The sequence below is a fragment of the Heterodontus francisci genome, chromosome 2, assembly GCF_036365525.1.
Source record: "Heterodontus francisci isolate sHetFra1 chromosome 2, sHetFra1.hap1, whole genome shotgun sequence".
NCBI lineage: Eukaryota > Metazoa > Chordata > Chondrichthyes > Heterodontiformes > Heterodontidae > Heterodontus > Heterodontus francisci.
Window position 1 is genome coordinate 193,388,412 of NC_090372.1, and position 18,249 is coordinate 193,406,660.

Genomic DNA, 18,249 nt, shown 5'->3' on the forward strand with positions numbered 1-18,249 from the left:
TTAAGAACAGCAATGAACTGTTTAATTATATATGCAGTAAACAAATATGAAATAATGTATTAGAAAGCTAGGGCCATAAAACAGGGTTTTAATAAATCATTATGTTCCCATCTGTCTTAACTCAGGAGAAGGAAAAGTTGCTTATCAGAAACTAGATTTTCAGGCATGACAGAGGAGGAGCCAGACAATATTCACTAACAAAGGAGATGACAACAAAAAGGTTACATGCTCTTACATTAGACAAGGATGCTAGTCAAGATAATTTGAAGTTAGAAGTCATAAAAGGAACAGAATCTGTAATTAGTAAAGCTTTAATTAATGAATAGAACAGCACAGAAGGAGGCCATTAAGCTCACTGTGTGCCAGCTCTTCACCAGAATAATAAGAACTGCAGGCAGACAAAGTAAATAGATATCGGCCAAATTTAGCACTTTCCTTGAAAATCAAATGCCCCACAATGGGTGAATTGCAGTCCTGCCAAGCCAATTTTAAATAGACATTTTGCTATTGAGGCTTGTGAGAGGAACGGAGTTTAAGTTTGAAATGCCCATCTGTGCTTTGGGACTTAGCAGCCTGAGGCGCACGCAGCTGATAATACACAACACGCTCAGTCTGCATAGCTAGTGTATATCATAGAATTAGCCCCTCCAAACCTACCTGTTCACGTCAATAGAAGAGCTGTGGATCAACTTCATCTTCCCCCCAGGGATCAGACCTAGAAATACAGAAAAGATAAAAAGACATCATGCAGCCAAAACCACCCACGACTCTAGGATTACCTTGGAAAGCCAAAGTAAAACCTGGCTTCTTTTCATCATCAACTGTTTCATTAAATCCTTCTCTTTTTGTTTCCTCTGTCCTAACTTGTACTAAGTAGAAAGGGCTCATGGACTTCTTTGTTACCAAAATATCATCCATCCGCTCAGCTGCCTCTCATCTTCCCCCTTTCCCACGTAGCCATGCCTCATGACAGGTTTTCCATCCTCACCCTGAAACCATCTCTCTCTCTTTTGTTTTTCCTCCCATCTGGCCCCATACCCTCAGAGTTCATAGCTCTAGTGTCAGCTGTGGTTCAGTTGGTAGCACTCTCACCCAAGTCAGAAGCTTATGAATTCAAGTCCCACTCCAGTACTTGAACACAAAATCTAGGTTGACATTCAACTGCAGTCCTGGGAGAGTGCTGCACTGTTGGAGGTGCTATCTTTTAGATGAAACGTTAAACAGGCCCATCTGCCTTCTCAGATGGATGCAAAAGATTCCATAGCAATATTTCGAAGAGCAGCAGGGGAGTTATACCAGGTGTCCTGACTAAATGTATCCCTCAAATCAACATCACAAAAGCAGATTATTTGGTCAATATCAAATTGCTATTTTTGGATTGGATGTCAAGTTTCCCAAACTAGAACAGCGACAATGCTTCAAAAGGTATTTCATTGGCTGCAAAACACTTAGGGACATCTGGTGGTCATGAAAGGCACTATATAAATGCAAGACTTTTTTTTTTATACTGGAACAGGAGGAAGCCATTTCAGCCCCTCAAGCCTGTCCACTATTCAAATAGATCATGGCTGCCCTACACCTACCCTCCATTTCATACTCACCTTTGTTCCATATCCCTTGATACACATACCCAACAAAAATCTATCAATCTCTGTTGGAAATTTCGACTGACTCAGCATCCACAGCCTTTTATGGGACTAAGTTCCAGACTTCAACTACCCTTTGTGTGGAAAAAGTGCTTCCTGATTTCAGTCCTAAATAGTCTAGCTCTAATTTATAAAATTATGCCCTCTTGACTGGATTCTCCCACCAGATGAAGTAGCTTCTGTATTTGTACCCTATCAAATCCTTCTGGCATTTTTAACACCTCAATTAGCTCATCCCTCATCCTTCTAAATTCAGGGGAAGAGAACCCATGGCTATGCAATCTGTCTTCATAATTTAAGACCTGGTATCATTCTGGTCAATCAGTGCTGTATCCCTTCCAAGGCCAATATATCCTTCCTAATGTTCAATGCCCAAAACTGAATGCAGTACTCCAAAAAGTGTCTGAGCAAGGTTCAGTACACCTAAAGCACAATTTCTTCATATTGGAATTCTAACCCACTTGAGATATAGACCAATATTCCATTAGCCTCTATGATTACTTTTTGTCCCAGTGCACTCACTTAGTGATTTGTCTGCCTGGACACATGAATTCTTTTGGTCCTCCACAAATCGTAGTCTCTCACAATTAAGAAAATATTCGGATTTCTCTTTCTCAGATCCAAAGCAGGCAACCTAACAACTGCTCACATTGTACTACATCTGCCACAGTTTTGCCCACTTAATTGGTCTGGCTATGTCCCTTCGTAATTTGCTGCTCCCATCTACGCAGCTTACTGTAGCATCACTTTCAAACTTGGATATACAGTTCTCTACTCCTTCACCTAAGGAATTTATAATATATAATAAAAGCTGAGGTCCAATACATATTCTTAGGGAACATCCTGTCCAACAGAGAATGAACGAACAAACTCTTTATTGCTTCTCTCTGTTGCCTACCTCCCAAACAATTACAGACCTATGTCACAAGGTTATTTACAATTTCATGCCTAGATGGGTGCAGTTCCAACAACACTCAAGAAATTTGCCACCATCCAGGACAGAGCAGCCCACTTGATCGGCACCCCATCCACCACTAACACACAGTGGCGCAGTGTATACCATCTACAAGATGTGCTACAGCAACTCGGCAAGCCTCCTTTGGTAGCATCTTCCAAACCCATGACCTCTACCATCAGTGGGGTAGTGGTAATCTCACTAGACTAGACTAGTAATCCAGAGGCCCAGGCTCATCTCCTGGGGACACAGGTTCAAGTCCCACCATGGCAGCTGGTGGAATTTAAAATCAATTAATAAGTTCAATTAATTAATAAAAGATCTCGACTGAAAGCTCATCTCAGTAACGGTACCATGAATCTATCATCGATTGTCATTAATATCAATCTGGTTCACCAATGTCCTATAGGGAAGCAAATCTGCCATCCTTACCAGGACTGGCCGACATGTGACTCCAGATGCACAGCAATGTGGTTGACTTTTAACTGCCCTCTGAAATGACCTAGCAAGCCACTCAGTTGTCAAGTGCAACTGCCCAGGTTCAGTTCTGGGTACTGCCTGTGCGGAGTTTGCAAGTTCTCCCTGTGACCGCGTGGGTTTCCGCCGGGTGCTCCGGTTTCCTCCCACAGCCAAAGACTTGCAGGTTGATAGGTAAATTGGCCATTGTAAATTGCCCCTAGTGTAGGTAGGTGGTAGGAGAATTGAGGGAAGGTGGGGATGTGGTAGGGAATATGGGATTAAATGTAGGATTAGTATAAATGGATGGTTGTTGGTCAGCACAGACTCAGTAAGCTGAAGGGCCTGTTTCAGTGCTGTATCTCTCTATGACTCTTTGACTATGACTCTAATTAGGAATGGGCAACAATAGCTGGCTATTAGCAATGCCCACATCCCACGAAAGCATGAAAAAAAAATTCGAACTTCCTCAACTTCAGTTTATCTGAACTGTTATAGGCCACGTGTTCATTCACATTAAGTCCTGTACTCACATCAAGGACTGCAGCGGTTGAAGGCAGCAGCTCACCACCACCTCCTCAAGGGCAATTAGGTTGGGCAATAAATGCTGGCCTAGCCAGCGAAGCCCACATCCCTCAAACAAATAAAAAAAAAACTCCCACCCTCTCCAAGGTGAGATAAAAATTCTCTTCCTTTCTATCCAATCCCTCCATGACCTCACCTTACGGATTTTCTCCTGTCTTGCATTCCAGTAAGTAGTATTCACTCCTCCAGTAGCAGACTTCTTGTGCTTTACTCCACCATAAGTGCCCAGGCGGTTCAAACTGTATGCTCCTGCTCTCTGGAACTCGCCTCTCAGTTTCAGCCACCGATGATGCACCTTTTTCTCCCCATTTTCAAAAGACCTTCTCGAAATCGCTCTTTTGGACTATGCCTTTGGTTCCCCAACTCACCCCATTTTTCCTTTTTCCCTTCTTGCTCAACAATCCACCATTTGGTCCTACTCTACAAAAGAGAATGCATTTATATAGCCCTTTTCATGATCACAGAGTGCCCCAAAACACCTTACAGCCAATGAGTCACTTTCAAAGCTGTCACTTTTTGAAGCAAACAAAGCAACCAATTTCCACAAAGCAAGGTCCCACAAACAGCAATGAGATAAATGACCATTTTATCAGTTTCTGAAAGTTATTTGAGGGGTAAATGTTGGCGTGGACAATGGAAGAACACCCTTCCTTTTTTTGAATCTTTTACCTACCCGTGTCAGGGTAGAGGGGACCTCAGTTCAATGTCTCATAAAAGATGAAACACTCTCTCAGTACTACACTGTAGCGTATGCCTATATTATGTGCTCAGGACCTGGAGCGGGGCTTGAACCCATGACTTTTTAACTCAGAAGGTGAGAGTTCTACAACTGAGCCAAGATTGACAACTGAATCTGATCTTGTTTAGTTATTTTTCCTACTGCCCCATATTTCATACATACCCAAATCAGTCAGAGAACCAGCAAGATCTGCCTTTTGGAGTTCAACCACTACCTGAAAGAACAAATGATTTGAATTTATATAGCACCTTTTACTACCTCAATATCAACAATTCTCGTTTATACAGTGTCTTTAATGTAGTAAAGCAACCCAAGGCGCTTCACAGGAATGTCAAAAAAAATTGACACCAAGTTACATAAGCAGATTTTTTAAGACAGATGACCAAAGGCTTGACCAAAGTGGTAAGTTTTAAAGAATGTCTTAAAGGAGGAAAGAGAGTTAGAGAGCTTTAGGGAAGGAATTCCAGAGCTTAGAGCCCAGGTAGCATGTCACAGCCAATGAAGTATTTCTGAAGTGCAAATGCTGTTTTAGGGAAACAAAGTAGCCAATTTGTACACACCATAGTCTCACAAAGAACATCGAGATAAACTCAAGAACACAAGAAATAGGAGCTGAAATGGACAAGATGGCCCATCGAGCCTGCTCCGCCATTCAATACGATCAAGGTTGATCTTTGGCTTCAATTCCACGTTCCTATACACTCCATATCCTTTGATTCCCTGTGAGACCAAAAATCTATCTATCCCAGCCTAAATGTATTCAATGATGGAGCATCCACAACCCTCTGGGGTAGAGAATTCCAAAGATTCACAACCCTTTGAGTGTAGTAATTTCTCCTCAACTCAGTTCTGAATGATCGGCCTCTTATCCTGAAACTGAGCCCCAGCGTTCTAGATTCCCCGAGCAGCGGAAATAATTTCTCAGCTTCTACCCTATCAAGCCCTTTCAGAATCTTGTATGCCTCAATCAGATCACCTCTCATTCTTCTGAACTCCAGAGAACATAGGCCCAATTTACTCAGCCTCTCATCATAAGACAACCCCCTCATCCCAGGGACCAATTTCATAAATCGTCGCTGCACCACCTCCAGTGCAAGTATATCCTTTCTTAAATGTGGAGACCAAAACTGCATAGTATTCCAGGTGCAGTCTCACCAAAGCCCTGTACAACTTTAGTAAGACTTCTTTATTCCTGTACTCCAATCCCCTGGCAATAAAGGCCAACATGCCATTTCCTAACAGCCTGCAGCATCTACATGTTAACTTTGTGCTTTCCTTATACGAGTGCACCCAATTCTGTCTGAACAGCAACACTTACCAATTTCACACCTTTTAAAAAACATTCTGCTTTTCGAAGAAGGGTCACTGACCTGAAACGTTAACTTTGCTTCTCTTTCCACAGATGCTGCCAGACCTGCTGAGTGATTCCAGCATTTCTTGTTTTTGTTTCAGATTTCCAGCATCCGCAGTATTTTGCTTTTATTCTGCTTTTCTAGTTTTACAACCGAAGTGAACAATTTCACGCTTTCCTACATTATACTCCATTTACCATCTTGTTGCCGACTCACATAACCTGTCTATATCTTTTTGCAGCCTATGTCCTCTCCGCAGATTTCCTTTCCACCGAGCTTTGTATCATCAGCAAACTTAGATACATTACTTTGTCTCTTCATCCAAGTCATTAATATAGAGTGTAAATAGCTGAGGCCCCAGCACTGATCCATGCAGCACCCCACTATTCACTGCCTGCCAACTTGAAAATGTCCCATTTATGCCCACTCTCTGCTTCCTGTCTGTTAACCAATCCTCTATCCATGCTAATATATTACCCCTAACACCATGAGCCCTTATCTTGCAGACGAATCTTTTATGTGGCACCTTATTGAATGCCTTTTGGAATGCCAGGTATACTACATCTACTGGTTCCCTTTATCTCCCTACTAGTTACATCCTCAAAAAATTCATAAATTTGTCAAACAGGATCTCCCTTTAGTAAAACCATGCTGACTTGTTCTGATCATACTATGCTTTTCCAAGTGCATTGTTAAGACTTCTTTAATAATAGTTTCCAGCATCTTCCCAATGACTGACGTTAGGCTAACTGGCCAGTAGCTCCCGGTTTTCTCTCTACCTCCTTTCTTGAAAAGCGGTGTACAACATTTACCAACTTCCAATCTGACACGACCATTCCTGAAGTTAAGGAATTCTGGAAAATCATAGCTAGCGCTTTCACTATCTCTGCAGCTATCTCTATTAGAACCCTAGGGTGTAGGCCACCTGGTCCCGGGATATTGTCAGATTTAGTCCCTCAAGTTTCTCCAATACTTTTTCTCAGCTGATATCAATCGCCTTAATTTCCTCACCCTTTTCAGCCCCTAGGTTACTGGGATCCATATTTCTGGTCTGGAACTTGTGTCTTCTGTGAAGACAGACAAAAAATATTTGTGCAATGCCTCTATCATTTCCTCATTCCCCATGGTGATTTCTCCCGTCTCTGCCTCTAAGGGACCAACGTCTACTTTAGCTACTCTCTTTTTATGTACTTATAAAAGCTCTTACAATCTATTTTTGTATTCCTGGCTAGTTTACTCTCATCTTATTTTTTCCCTTTTTATTAACTTTTTGGTGGCCCTTTGCTGGTTTCTAAAGCACTCCCAATCCTCAGATTTGCTACTATTTTTCGCAACATCGTAAGCCTTTTCTTTTAGTCTAATACTCTCCTTAACCTCGAGTAAGCCACAGATGGGTCTTGCTTGATGAGCATTTGTTTTTGAACGGAATGTACTTTTGTTGAACCCTTTGAATGGTTTCTTTAAATATTTCCCACTGTTCATTTACCGCCATACCTTTTAGTCTATTTATCCAATTAACCTTAGCCAGTTCTCCCCTCACACCTTCATAATTGGCTTTGTTTAAATTTAAGATTCTTGTTTGTGATTGAAATGTGTCACTTTCAAATTTAACATGAAATTCAATGGTATTATAATCACCTTTTCACCAGTGCATCTTTTACAACAACATTGCTATTTAAACCTGTTCCATTACACAATACGAGATCCAAGATACCTTTATCCCTAGTCGATTCTACAACATATTGCTCCAAGAAACTGTCACGAAAACATTCTACAAATTCTTCTTCTAGACCACTGTTGCCAATTTGATTGCCAGTCTACATGCAGATTAAATACACAATTAATACAGATAAATTAATACAATAACTGGCCAGGTGATCTATTTAATGTGACGTTTGAGGAGGAAAGATAGTTGAGAAGGACACTGGGAAAATTCCCCTAATATTTTACATCCACATAAAAAGGCAAATGTAGATTAGATTAGAGATACAGCACTGAAACAGGCCCTTCGGCCCACCAAGTCTGTGCCGAACATCAACCACCCATTTATACTAATCCTAGACTAATCCCATATTCCTACCAAACATCCCCACCTGTCCCTATATTTCCCTACCACCTACCTATACTAGTGACAATTTATAATGGCCAATTTACTTATCAATCTGCAAGTCTTTTGGCTTGTGGGAGGAAACCGGAGCACCCGGAGAAAACCCACGCAGACACAGGGAGAACTTGCAAACTCCACACAGGCAGGACCCGGAATCGAACCCGGGTCACTGGAGCTGTGAGGCTGCGGTGCTAACCACTGCGCCACCGTGCCGCCCCTCAGTTTAACATCTCATCTGAAACATGGGACCTTCGCAATGTACCTCTCCCTCAGTACTTGACTGGAGTGAAGCCTAGATTACACGTTTAAGCTCTGGAGTGAGTCCTGAATCTATAACCTTTTGACTCCAAAGGCAAGAGTTTTTTTTTTAATTCTTCCACGGGATGTGAGCGTCGCTAGCAAGGCCAGCATTTGTTTCCCCTCCCTGACTGCCTTTAAGATGATGGTGAGCCAACTTCTTGAACCACTGCAGTCTATTTGGTGTAGGTACACCCACAGTGCTGTTAGGAAGGGCATTCCAGGTTTTTGACCAACAGTGCAACAACTGAGCCAAAGCTGAAGAGAATCAGACACAGAAAAGCATGACAGGTTCATGATGCATATGCAACAAAACTATTTTTTCAGTATTAAATGAAAAGAAATTCCAACAGAAGTCCCTGTTTGATCTATTGTTATTAGCCTATCCTTTCAGATGCTATAGAGAAATTAAAATGTTAAAAATTTAAAGTACGAACCCGCCCACTTCTGGTTTTAAGAGAGGAGGAGGCAGGTACCTCATGTAAACATTTTAATGAGGCTACAAACCTCATATTATTTCAGTTCCATTTTTAAACGCTAGCAGCTGGGTTCTCGAGCCTCACAAACACAGCAACTGAAGGGAAGCGAAGACTGCTGGATGGAATAGATAAGTGCCTTTCCAGCACTGTTTGCAAGCAAGGAGGAACAAGAGTGATTCAGTTCTCGAAGTTGTCTCATTAACCTCCCCACAATCGTACATCCCGCTCCAAACTTCCCAAGCTCTGACTCACCTCTCCAATCTTTCAGAACCCTTGGCCCACACTCTCCAAGCCTTCCCACCAAGTCCACCCTGACCCATGATCTCACCCCTGACCATTCATCCACAATTTTACTCCCAATTTCCCATCCATGATCTCCCTTAGGCCATTTTGATCTCTCCGCACCCACTCAGTCTTTCTGCTCTACTCCGCCCCTCCTCAACTCCACAATCTCCCTCTCTCATATTTTCACTCCCGGCTGCAGCTTACCAGGTACCTAAAAGGTACCTGGACATGCACCTGAAGTGCTCTAACAAGTAAGACTATGGGCCAGGTGCTGGATGGTAGGATTAGATTGAGCGGCTAGTTTATTTTTGACTGTACAGACACGATGGGCTGAATGGCCTCCTTCTGTGCTGTAATTTTTCTATCGTTCTGTGGTACCAGATCAGGTCTTCCTACCGGTTGGGAAACGAGGAATATAAAAATTGAAACACGCCCTTAAGTTATAACTCCAAGGCATCTAGTGAAACCTGCACTTCCGGGTTTTCTAACCATATGTAGGTAAGCAAGTTGTGAGGAGGACAAAGTCTGCAAAGGGATATGGATAGGTTAAGTGAGTAGGCAAAAATTTAGCAGATGGAGTATAATGTGGGAAAATGTGAGGTTGTTCACTTTAGCAGCAAGAATAGAAAAGTAGAATGTTATTTAAATGCATAATGCTGCAGTACAGAGGGATCTGGGTGTCCTCATACATGAATCACAAAAAGTTAGCATGTAGATAAAGCAAGCAATTAGGAAGGCAAATAGAATGTTGGCCTTGATTGCAAGGGAGATGGAGTGTAAAAGTAGGGAAATCTTGCTACAACTGTAAAGGGCATTGTTGAGACCGTACCTAGAGTAAAGGCCTGCTTGGTTCCACAAAAAAAAACCCGACCCGAGGCCAACAGAAGCACATCCGACCTGAGCCCGACACAACCCGAGTCCTTCCATTTTTTCCCACGCCCGACCCTACCCGACCATCAGTTAACTTACCTTCCGTTTTTCACTTTGTTGCTGATCTGCACAAGCTCAAAATAGCTAACAAAGCCACCTTTCTTGTCCAAAAATTATATTAACAGTGCAGCCACTTAGAGCTGTGATAGAGAATGTCCGACCCGAGCCCGAATGCAGGATCCGGAAGTGCAACCCAACCTGACCCCGACACGTGTCGTCGGGTCCCGTCGGGTTTGGGTCGGGTAGCAGGCCTTTAACCTAGAGTACTGTGTACAGTTTTGGTCTCCTTAATTAAGGATGGATATATTTGCATTGGAAGTAGTTCAGAGAAGGTTCACTAGGGGTTGTTTTATGAATAAACGTTGAGCAGGTTGGGCCTATACTCACTGGAGTTCAGAAGAATGAGAGATGATCTTATTGAAACATGAGATTCTCAGGGGGCTTGACAGTGTAGATGTTGAGAGGATGTTTCCCCTCGTGGGGGAATCTAGAACTAGGGGGCACAATTTCACAATAAGGGCTCTCCCATTTGAGAGGAGATGAGGAGGAATTTTTTCTCTGAGGGTCGCTAGTATTTGGAATTCTCTTCCAGAGAGTAGTAGAGGCTGGGTCATTCAAGGCGGAGTTAGACCGATTTTTGATCAACAAGGGAGTCGAGGGTTATGGGGGGGATCGGCAGGAAAGTGGAGTTGAGACCACTGTCAGCTCAGCTATGATCTTACTAAATGGCAGAGCAGGCTCAAGGAGCTGAATGGCCTACTACTCCTGCTCCTATTTCTTATGATCATAACACCTCCACCCCTCTCAGAGATGGTACCTCAGTAAACGTCGGGGCCAAATACACTTGCTGTATTTCTTTTGAAACAGTATTTTCTTTTTTTCCATATTATGACTATATTTCTTTTCCCATCGGTTCACATTTCAAGAAAACTTTTTCTACATATAAATTAGTTGATCGTTGGCTTTCAAATGCTATTCTTAACAAATAAACACAATTATTGAAATTAATTAGACAAAAACACCAACTTTTATTCAGACAGTTCCTCCACATTACTTTGTTCCTGCAGTTCTCACTGGCTCATGTTCTATTTCCCCAATGTACTCCTTTGACCCCAAAGTTTCTAGTACAGGTACAACATTTCTATCACTGTTCGTCAGGGTAAAGATCAGTTTGCCCTCTGTAAGCATTTTACCATATTGAAAAACCCTTCATAAACAAGATATGTTGCACTGTGGAACTAAATGCTGCAATTTAAAAAAGGTATTAATTAACTGAGTGAACAGCTCAAACAATTATCAAATAATTGAATCATGGTATGTTTTGGCAGAGATCCACGTCTACAAAAATGCTTTTTTCTTTTCTTGTTATTAGCTTTCAGGATGTGGACAATACTGACAAGACTGCATTTATCATCCATCCCTAGTTACCCAAGTGCTGATGAGACTTCTCCTTGAACTGCTGCAGTGGTTGTGCTGAAAGTGTGCCGTAATGGCGCTAGGTAAGGAAAGGCTTTATGGTGCTTGGTCAAAATGTTTAAATAGCAACTATGTCCATGTTAGTATGGTCTATGACTTTGAAGGAAATCTAGAGGTAATAATTTTCCCACAACATTGACGCACTTGATGGCAGAGGTTGCAGGGATGACAGCTGCTGCTGAAATAAGCTTGGGTGAGTTTCTACAGTGCATCATGAAGATAGTAGAGACTGGGTCTATAGCGTGCCATTGGTGAGGGAAGTGTACACTGAGTACAATGTGACCATCTGTGCTGGATAGTGTTGAGTTTCTTCAGTATTGTTGTAGTGAGATGAGTCACCTAATCAGATTCCACTTTCCAACTCACTCCCCATGTATTCTTCAATATTCCTCTTCTTCAATCAATTATCTAATTCACTTTTTGCAATTGAAAGAGTAAACCATTTTTCACATTCAATTATTATCCAAATATTCATTAATTGTAAACTTGTTCTCCAAAATTATATTCCTCTATACTGGGAGTAAACTAGCTTGCAGTAATAGATTTTTTTTTAAAAAGCAGTAAAGGTCACCCAGAGTGTGATACCACGGTCACATTTTTAAGGACTAGTCAGTCTAAACAATGCGTTCTTCCACCAAAATCAAAGCCTAGATCCATATAAACACCAGAGTAAGGCTGACAGCTCATTAAAAAAGCTGTAAACATTATAAACTATTTATATGACCCACGCAATAACAAAGATCAAAGTAATGGACAGAGGACAACTTCTCTTGGGAAGCATGGGAAATTGGTTCGGAACTTACAGAGTTAGTATAATTAGGTTATTTACAGAGAAGGGATGTCATTAACCAATTCTGAGAAATCAGATTTTAATTTCCACATAATACAGCAATTTGAAAAATTGTGAAAATAATTAATTAAATTAGACAATTGCACTGAAACAACTGACTAGATTAATTAAACATTAAAATAGATCAGTACCAATACATCTCAAACTTGGGGAAAAATATTTAGGATGTCATTCCAAAAGCTATAACACATTCCTCAGAAAGATGGTAACATTTGCTGGGAACAGGGATGAAATAATATTTTATGTGCGGTGACACTAAGAAAAATATAATAAAGAGAAAATAGACTAATTTATTTACTTCCATTAACTAATCCAATCTAAAATATAAATTGCTCAGACTTTTATGTGGAGTGGCATGACTTGTGCTTACCCACAGATTAAGCAAACCACTTTCATCAAGTGACGCAAGCTGAAATGACAGTCCTGAACTTCCTAAGACAGAAAAAAAGAAAATCTTTAAATATTGAAATGCAATAAAGATAATTTATAACTACCCCAGATGATCCCAAATATTTTGATTTCATCCTCCTATAAACATAATACAAAAACATTAACATTCTAATCTGCAAAATTTTAACAACTTTTTTTTATTTCTCATCATTTTTCTCAACCAATTTACCTCCCTCCCCTGCAGTCACTTATCCTTTGCTCGTGTGACGTTCCCAGTTCTGTACTCAAGTAAGCCTCGGCAATGGAAGATGACGGGCTATTCGAGCACAGGGCCATCACAGCTGTTCTTAGTCCTGGTCTTCAACCAATGACCATTGACACAAAAACTCCAGCAGTGACTGCTGGGTGGCAATCAGTAATAGAAGCCTCAGTTAATTTTTATCAACTTCCCAAGAGATGCTAAAGCCAATGGTGAAGCCCCTACCACCACCCGAGCTGAGATCAAACATGTGGCTTGCCTATTACAGAATGCTTTGGCAGAAGCTGGGTGTGGATGTTTTGCCTGCTGTATTGGCCACAAATGCTGCACAGTATATTTGAATGCTAAACTGGCAAGAACAAAAGCAACAAAAGAAATGAGATAGAGCCTTTATGGCTCTCATTATTTAAAACACTTAGGGCTGGATTATGTAGAACATGGCGGCCATCCCCCGGGACCCGTGCCGATGCAATTAACATAGCGGGTAGCTATATTACATATACATGGAGGCTGTCCACCCCCCAATCATGAGCGGGGCGGCCTCAGAGACACTGTTCATACAGTCACCTGTTGAACGAACAGGTGCTGGCAAATAGCACACAACGCAGAGTTCACCCCTTCCCTCCCACAACCTATGAGTGCAGAGTTGACCCCTTCCCAGCGACCCCCCTCGCTGCCACCCATCAGAGTCCAGAGTTCACCCCTTCCCACCCATCAGAGTGCAGACGTCATCCCTTTTCATCCCCCACCCATCAGAGACCAAAGTCCACCCCTTCCCACACCCACCCGAGTGCAGAGTTCACCCTTTCACACCTCCCCACCCATCAGAGTCCAGAGTTCACCCCCACACAACCATCAGAGTGCAGAGGTCATCACTTCTCACCCCCACCCATCAGAGTGCACAGTTCACCCCTTCACACCTCCCCACCCATCAGAGTCCAGAGTTCATCCCTTCCAATCCCCCACCCATCAGAGACCAAAGTTCACCCCTTCCCACACCCACCCATCAGGCTACAGTTCACCTCTCTTCGCAACCCCCCACACCCCCACAATCAGAGAGCCGAGTTCACCCCTTTACACCTCCTCACCCATCAGAGTGCAGAGTTCACCCCTTCACACCTCCCCACCCAGAGTGCAGAGTTCACCCCTTCACACCCCCCAGCCATCAGAGTGCAGAGTTCATCCCTTCCAATCCCCCACCCATCAGAGACCAAAGTTCACCCCTTCCCACACCCACCCATCAGAGACCAAAGTTCACCCCTTCCCACACCCACCCGAGACCAAAGTTCACCCCTTCCCACACCCACCCATCAGAGACCAAAGTTCACCCCTTCCCACACCCACCCGAGTCCAGGGCTCACCCCTTCACACCTCCCCATCCAGAGTGCAGAGTTCACTCCTTCACAACCCCCACCCATCAGAGTGCACAGTTCACCCCTTCACACCTCCCCACCCATCAGAGTCCAGTGTTCATCCCTTCCAATCCCCCACCCATCAGAGACCAAAGTTCACCCCTTCCCACACCCACCCATCAGGCTACAGTTCACCTCTCTTCGCCACCGCCCCCCCCACACCCCCACAATCAGAGAGCCAAGTTCACCCCTTTACACCTCCCCACCCATCAGAGTGCAGAGTTCACCCCTTCACAACCCCCACCCATCAGAGTGCAGAGTTCACCCCTTCACAACCCCCACCCATCAGAGTGCAGAGTTCACCCCTTTACACCTCCCCACCCACAGTGCAGAGTTCACCCCTTTACACCTCCCCACCCAGAGTGCAGAGTTCACCCCTTCACAACCCCCACCCATCAGAGTGCAGAGTTTACCCCTTTACACCTCCCCATCCAGAGTGCAGAGTTCACTCCTTCACAACCCCCACCCATCAGAGTGCAGAGTTCACCCCTTTACACCTCCCCATCCAGAGTGCAGAGTTCACCCCTTCACACCCCCCAGCCATCAGAGTGCAGAGCTCATCTTCACACCCCCTACCCATCAGAGTGCACAGTTCACCCCTTCACACCTCCCCACCCAGAGTGCAGAGTTCACCCCTTCACACCCCCCACCCATCAGAGTGCAGAGCTCACCCCTTCACAACCCCCACCCATCAGAGTGCAGAGTTTACCCCTTTACACCTCCCCATCCAGAGTGCAGAGTTCACTCCTTCACAACCCCCACCCATCAGAGTGCAGAGTTCACCCATTCACACCCTCCACCCATCAGAGTGCAGAGTTCACCCCTTCACAACCCCCACCCATCAGAGTGCAGAGTTCACCCCTTCACACCCCCCAGCCATCAGAGTGCAGAGTTCATCCCTTCCAATCCCCCACCCATCAGAGACCAAAGTTCACCCCTTCCCACACCCACCCATCAGAGACCAAAGTTCACCCCTTCCCGCACCCACCCGAGTCCAGGGCTCACCCCTTCACACTTCCCCACCAGAGTGCAGAGTTCATCCCTTCCTATCCCACACCCATCAGAGTCTACAGTTCACCTCTCTTTCCCCCCCACCCCCCCAGAGTGCAGAGTTCACTCCTTCCCACCCCCACCCACCCATCAGAAGGCAGAGTTCACCCCTTCCCCAACACAGTGGTGCCAGCTTTCCCTGGACAGGAAATTGAAGGCGCCTGAGTGCTGCACGTCACACTGAGTATCGAGAGCTGAAGGTAAGATCGCTGTGGTTTAAGCTTTCCCGACTCTGGGAAGATTGGGCCCGACAATCCTGGCGTCGGATTCCATGGTGGCCGCAGCCACCCTCATTTTCTGGCCTCCCCTGCCACAGAACAGATGTTAGGAACAGATGTTTGATTACTCTAGGTCAAGTCGGCATAAGGAGGGAGGAAGTGTTGGGTATTCTAAAGGGCATTAAGGTGGACAAGTCCCCAGGTCCGGATGGGATCTATCCCAGGTTACTGAGGGAAGCGAGAGAGGAAATAGCTGGGGCCTTAACAGATATCTTTGCGGCATCCTTAAACACGGGTGAGGTCCCGGAGGACTGGAAAATTGCTAATGTTGTCCCCTTGTTTAAGAAGGGTAGCAGGGATAATCCAGGTAATTATAGACCGGTGAGCCTGACGTCAGTGGTAGGGAAGCTGCTGGAGAAGATACTGAGGGATAGGATCTATTCCCATTTGGAAGAAAATGGGCTTATCAGTGATAGGCAACATGGTTTTGTGCAGGGAAGGTCATGTCTTACCAACTTAATAGAATTCTTTGAGGAAGTGACAAAGTTGATTGATGAGGGAAGGTCTGTAGATGTCATATACATGGACTTCAGTAAGGCGTTTGATAAGGTTCCCCATGGCAGGCTGATGGAGAAAGTGAAGGCGCATGGGGTCCACGGTGTACTAGCTAGATGGATAAAGAACTGGCTGGGCAACAGGAGACAGAGAGTAGCAGTGGAAGGGAGTTTCTCAAAATGGAGACGTGTGACCAGTGGTGTTCCACAGGGATCCGTGCTGGGACCACTGTTGTTTGTGATATACATAAATGATTTGGAGGAAAGTATAGGTGGTCTGATTAGCAAGTTTGCAGACGACACTAAGATTGGTGGAGTAGCAGATAGTGAAGGGGACTGTCAGAGAATACAGCAGAATATAGATAGATTGGAGAGTTGGGCAGAGAAATGGCAGATGGAGTTCAATCAGGGCAAATGCGAGGTGATGCATTTTGGAAGATCCAATTCAAGAGTGAACTATACAGTAAATGGAAAAGTCCTAGGGAAAATTGATGTATAGAGAGATTTGGGTGTTCAGGTCCACTGTTCCCTGAAGGTGGCAACGCAGGTCAATAGAGTGGTCAAGAAGGCATACGGCATGCTTTCCTTCATCGGACGGGGCATTGAGTACAAGAGTTGGCAGGTCATGTTACAGTTGTATAGGACTTTGGTTCGGCCACATTTGGAATACTGCGTGCAGTTCTGGTCGCCACATTACCAAAAGGATGTGGATGCTTTGGAGAGGGTGCAGAGGAGGTTCACCAGGATGTTGCCTGGTATGGAGGGCGCTAGCTATGAAGAGAGGTTGAGTAGATTAGGATTATTTTCATTAGAAAGACGGAGGTTGAGGGGGGACCTGATTGAGGTGTACAAAATCATGACAGGTATAGACAGGGTGGATAGCAAGAGGCTTTTTCCCAGAGTGGGGGATTCAATTACTAGAGGACACGAGTTCAAAGTGAAAGGGGAAAAGTTTAGGGGGGATATGCGTGGAAAGTTCTTTACGCAGAGGGTGGTGGGTGCCTGGAACGCGTTGCCAGCGGAGGTGGTAGATGCGGGCACGATGGCGTCTTTTAAGATGTATCTAGACAGATACATGAATGGGCAGGAAGCAAAGAGATACAGACCCTTAGAAAATAGGCGACATGTTTAGATAGAGGATCTGGATCGGCGCAGGCTTGGAGGGCCGAAGGGCCTGTTCCTGTGCTGTAATTTTCTTTGTTCTTTGTTCTAGAACCAGACATTGGGCTGGGAGCAAAATCCAGCCCTTAGAGCAAGCTAATTGCATTAACACCACAGGCCTGTAATTAAATAGTTAATTTTAGTCTTACATAATTTTGTTCAGATTGAAATACCAAGCTCTAAATATCTAACAGTTGGGCAAAAATATACAGATAGTTGGATGTTAATCACCAGAATAATTTTTTTTTTTTTTACAAACTATGAGTTAGTTCTAAGTTATACTCAATTGAAATAAAATAAATTACAAGTCTTTCAGGCATGACAAATGATTTTTGACAGAAAAGCTGATGGAAGGTCAACAGTGCTGAACGAAAACTTACCATCATGGGATGAAAAGAGTGAAAGCCCAACACCATGATTATCAAAGCAAGCAGATGACACTGGATAAACAGCCTTCACTGCGCAAGAGTGATTGACAGTGGTCAGAACACCATCTGTAATGAAAGTGCACTTAAGTCAAACCCCACATCCTCAAAAGTTTTTGTTTTGCAGTTACTCACTGTTTTGTATGTACAATTATACTAATTGCAATGTGATCACCCCAGGTTTCCATACATATATTCAATTGTCAACTGTACAGTTTGAGGGATACTTTTCATTGTTCTGTGCTAAATGATCTTCCATTGCCTACTGTAACGCTGACGTACACCTCAGCCACGTTTGTCTGGAAAACTTAACCTTAAGGAATTTTAAAGGCTCTCAACTGGACTTTTTCTGCCATTCTTTAGTTAAACTTAAATTCTGAGGTTGAGACAAAAGGAGAAACGCCACAATTTCAAATCTATTTAACATCGGGAATGCAAGAATTACATTCGGCTGCGTTCGATCGGCACGCTACCTATTTCAGTGGCGGGCGGAAAAATGGCGGCCCGTACACACTGAACGCAAGGCGCGGAGCCGCCTCAATTCCAAACGAGGCAGCTCATTAGCATGGCTGGTGCGTCTGCGCCCCTACCACCCCACCCCGGCCAGGCACCCCCGGCAACAG

The 18,249-nt window shown here is 44.0% G+C and overlaps 1 protein-coding gene across 5 annotated transcripts in view; it reads right to left on the minus strand.

Moving 5' to 3' along the window:
• dync2i1 (dynein 2 intermediate chain 1) overlaps positions 1 to 18,249 on the minus strand; it is a 134,227-nt gene that overhangs the window by 12,830 nt on the left and 103,148 nt on the right. For all 5 annotated transcript variants that reach the window (XR_010969403.1, XM_068014992.1, XM_068014990.1 and 2 more), the window contains 4 exons: positions 17,582 to 17,695; positions 12,528 to 12,589; positions 4,544 to 4,595; positions 658 to 715 (listed from right to left, as the gene is read on the minus strand). Coding sequence is in view for 4 of the 5 variants with exons in the window: in XM_068014992.1 (XP_067871093.1) it covers positions 658 to 715; positions 4,544 to 4,595; positions 12,528 to 12,589; positions 17,582 to 17,695 (286 nt within the window). In the remaining variant the exon portion in view is untranslated. The remainder of the gene's footprint in view (positions 1 to 657; positions 716 to 4,543; positions 4,596 to 12,527; positions 12,590 to 17,581; positions 17,696 to 18,249) is intronic.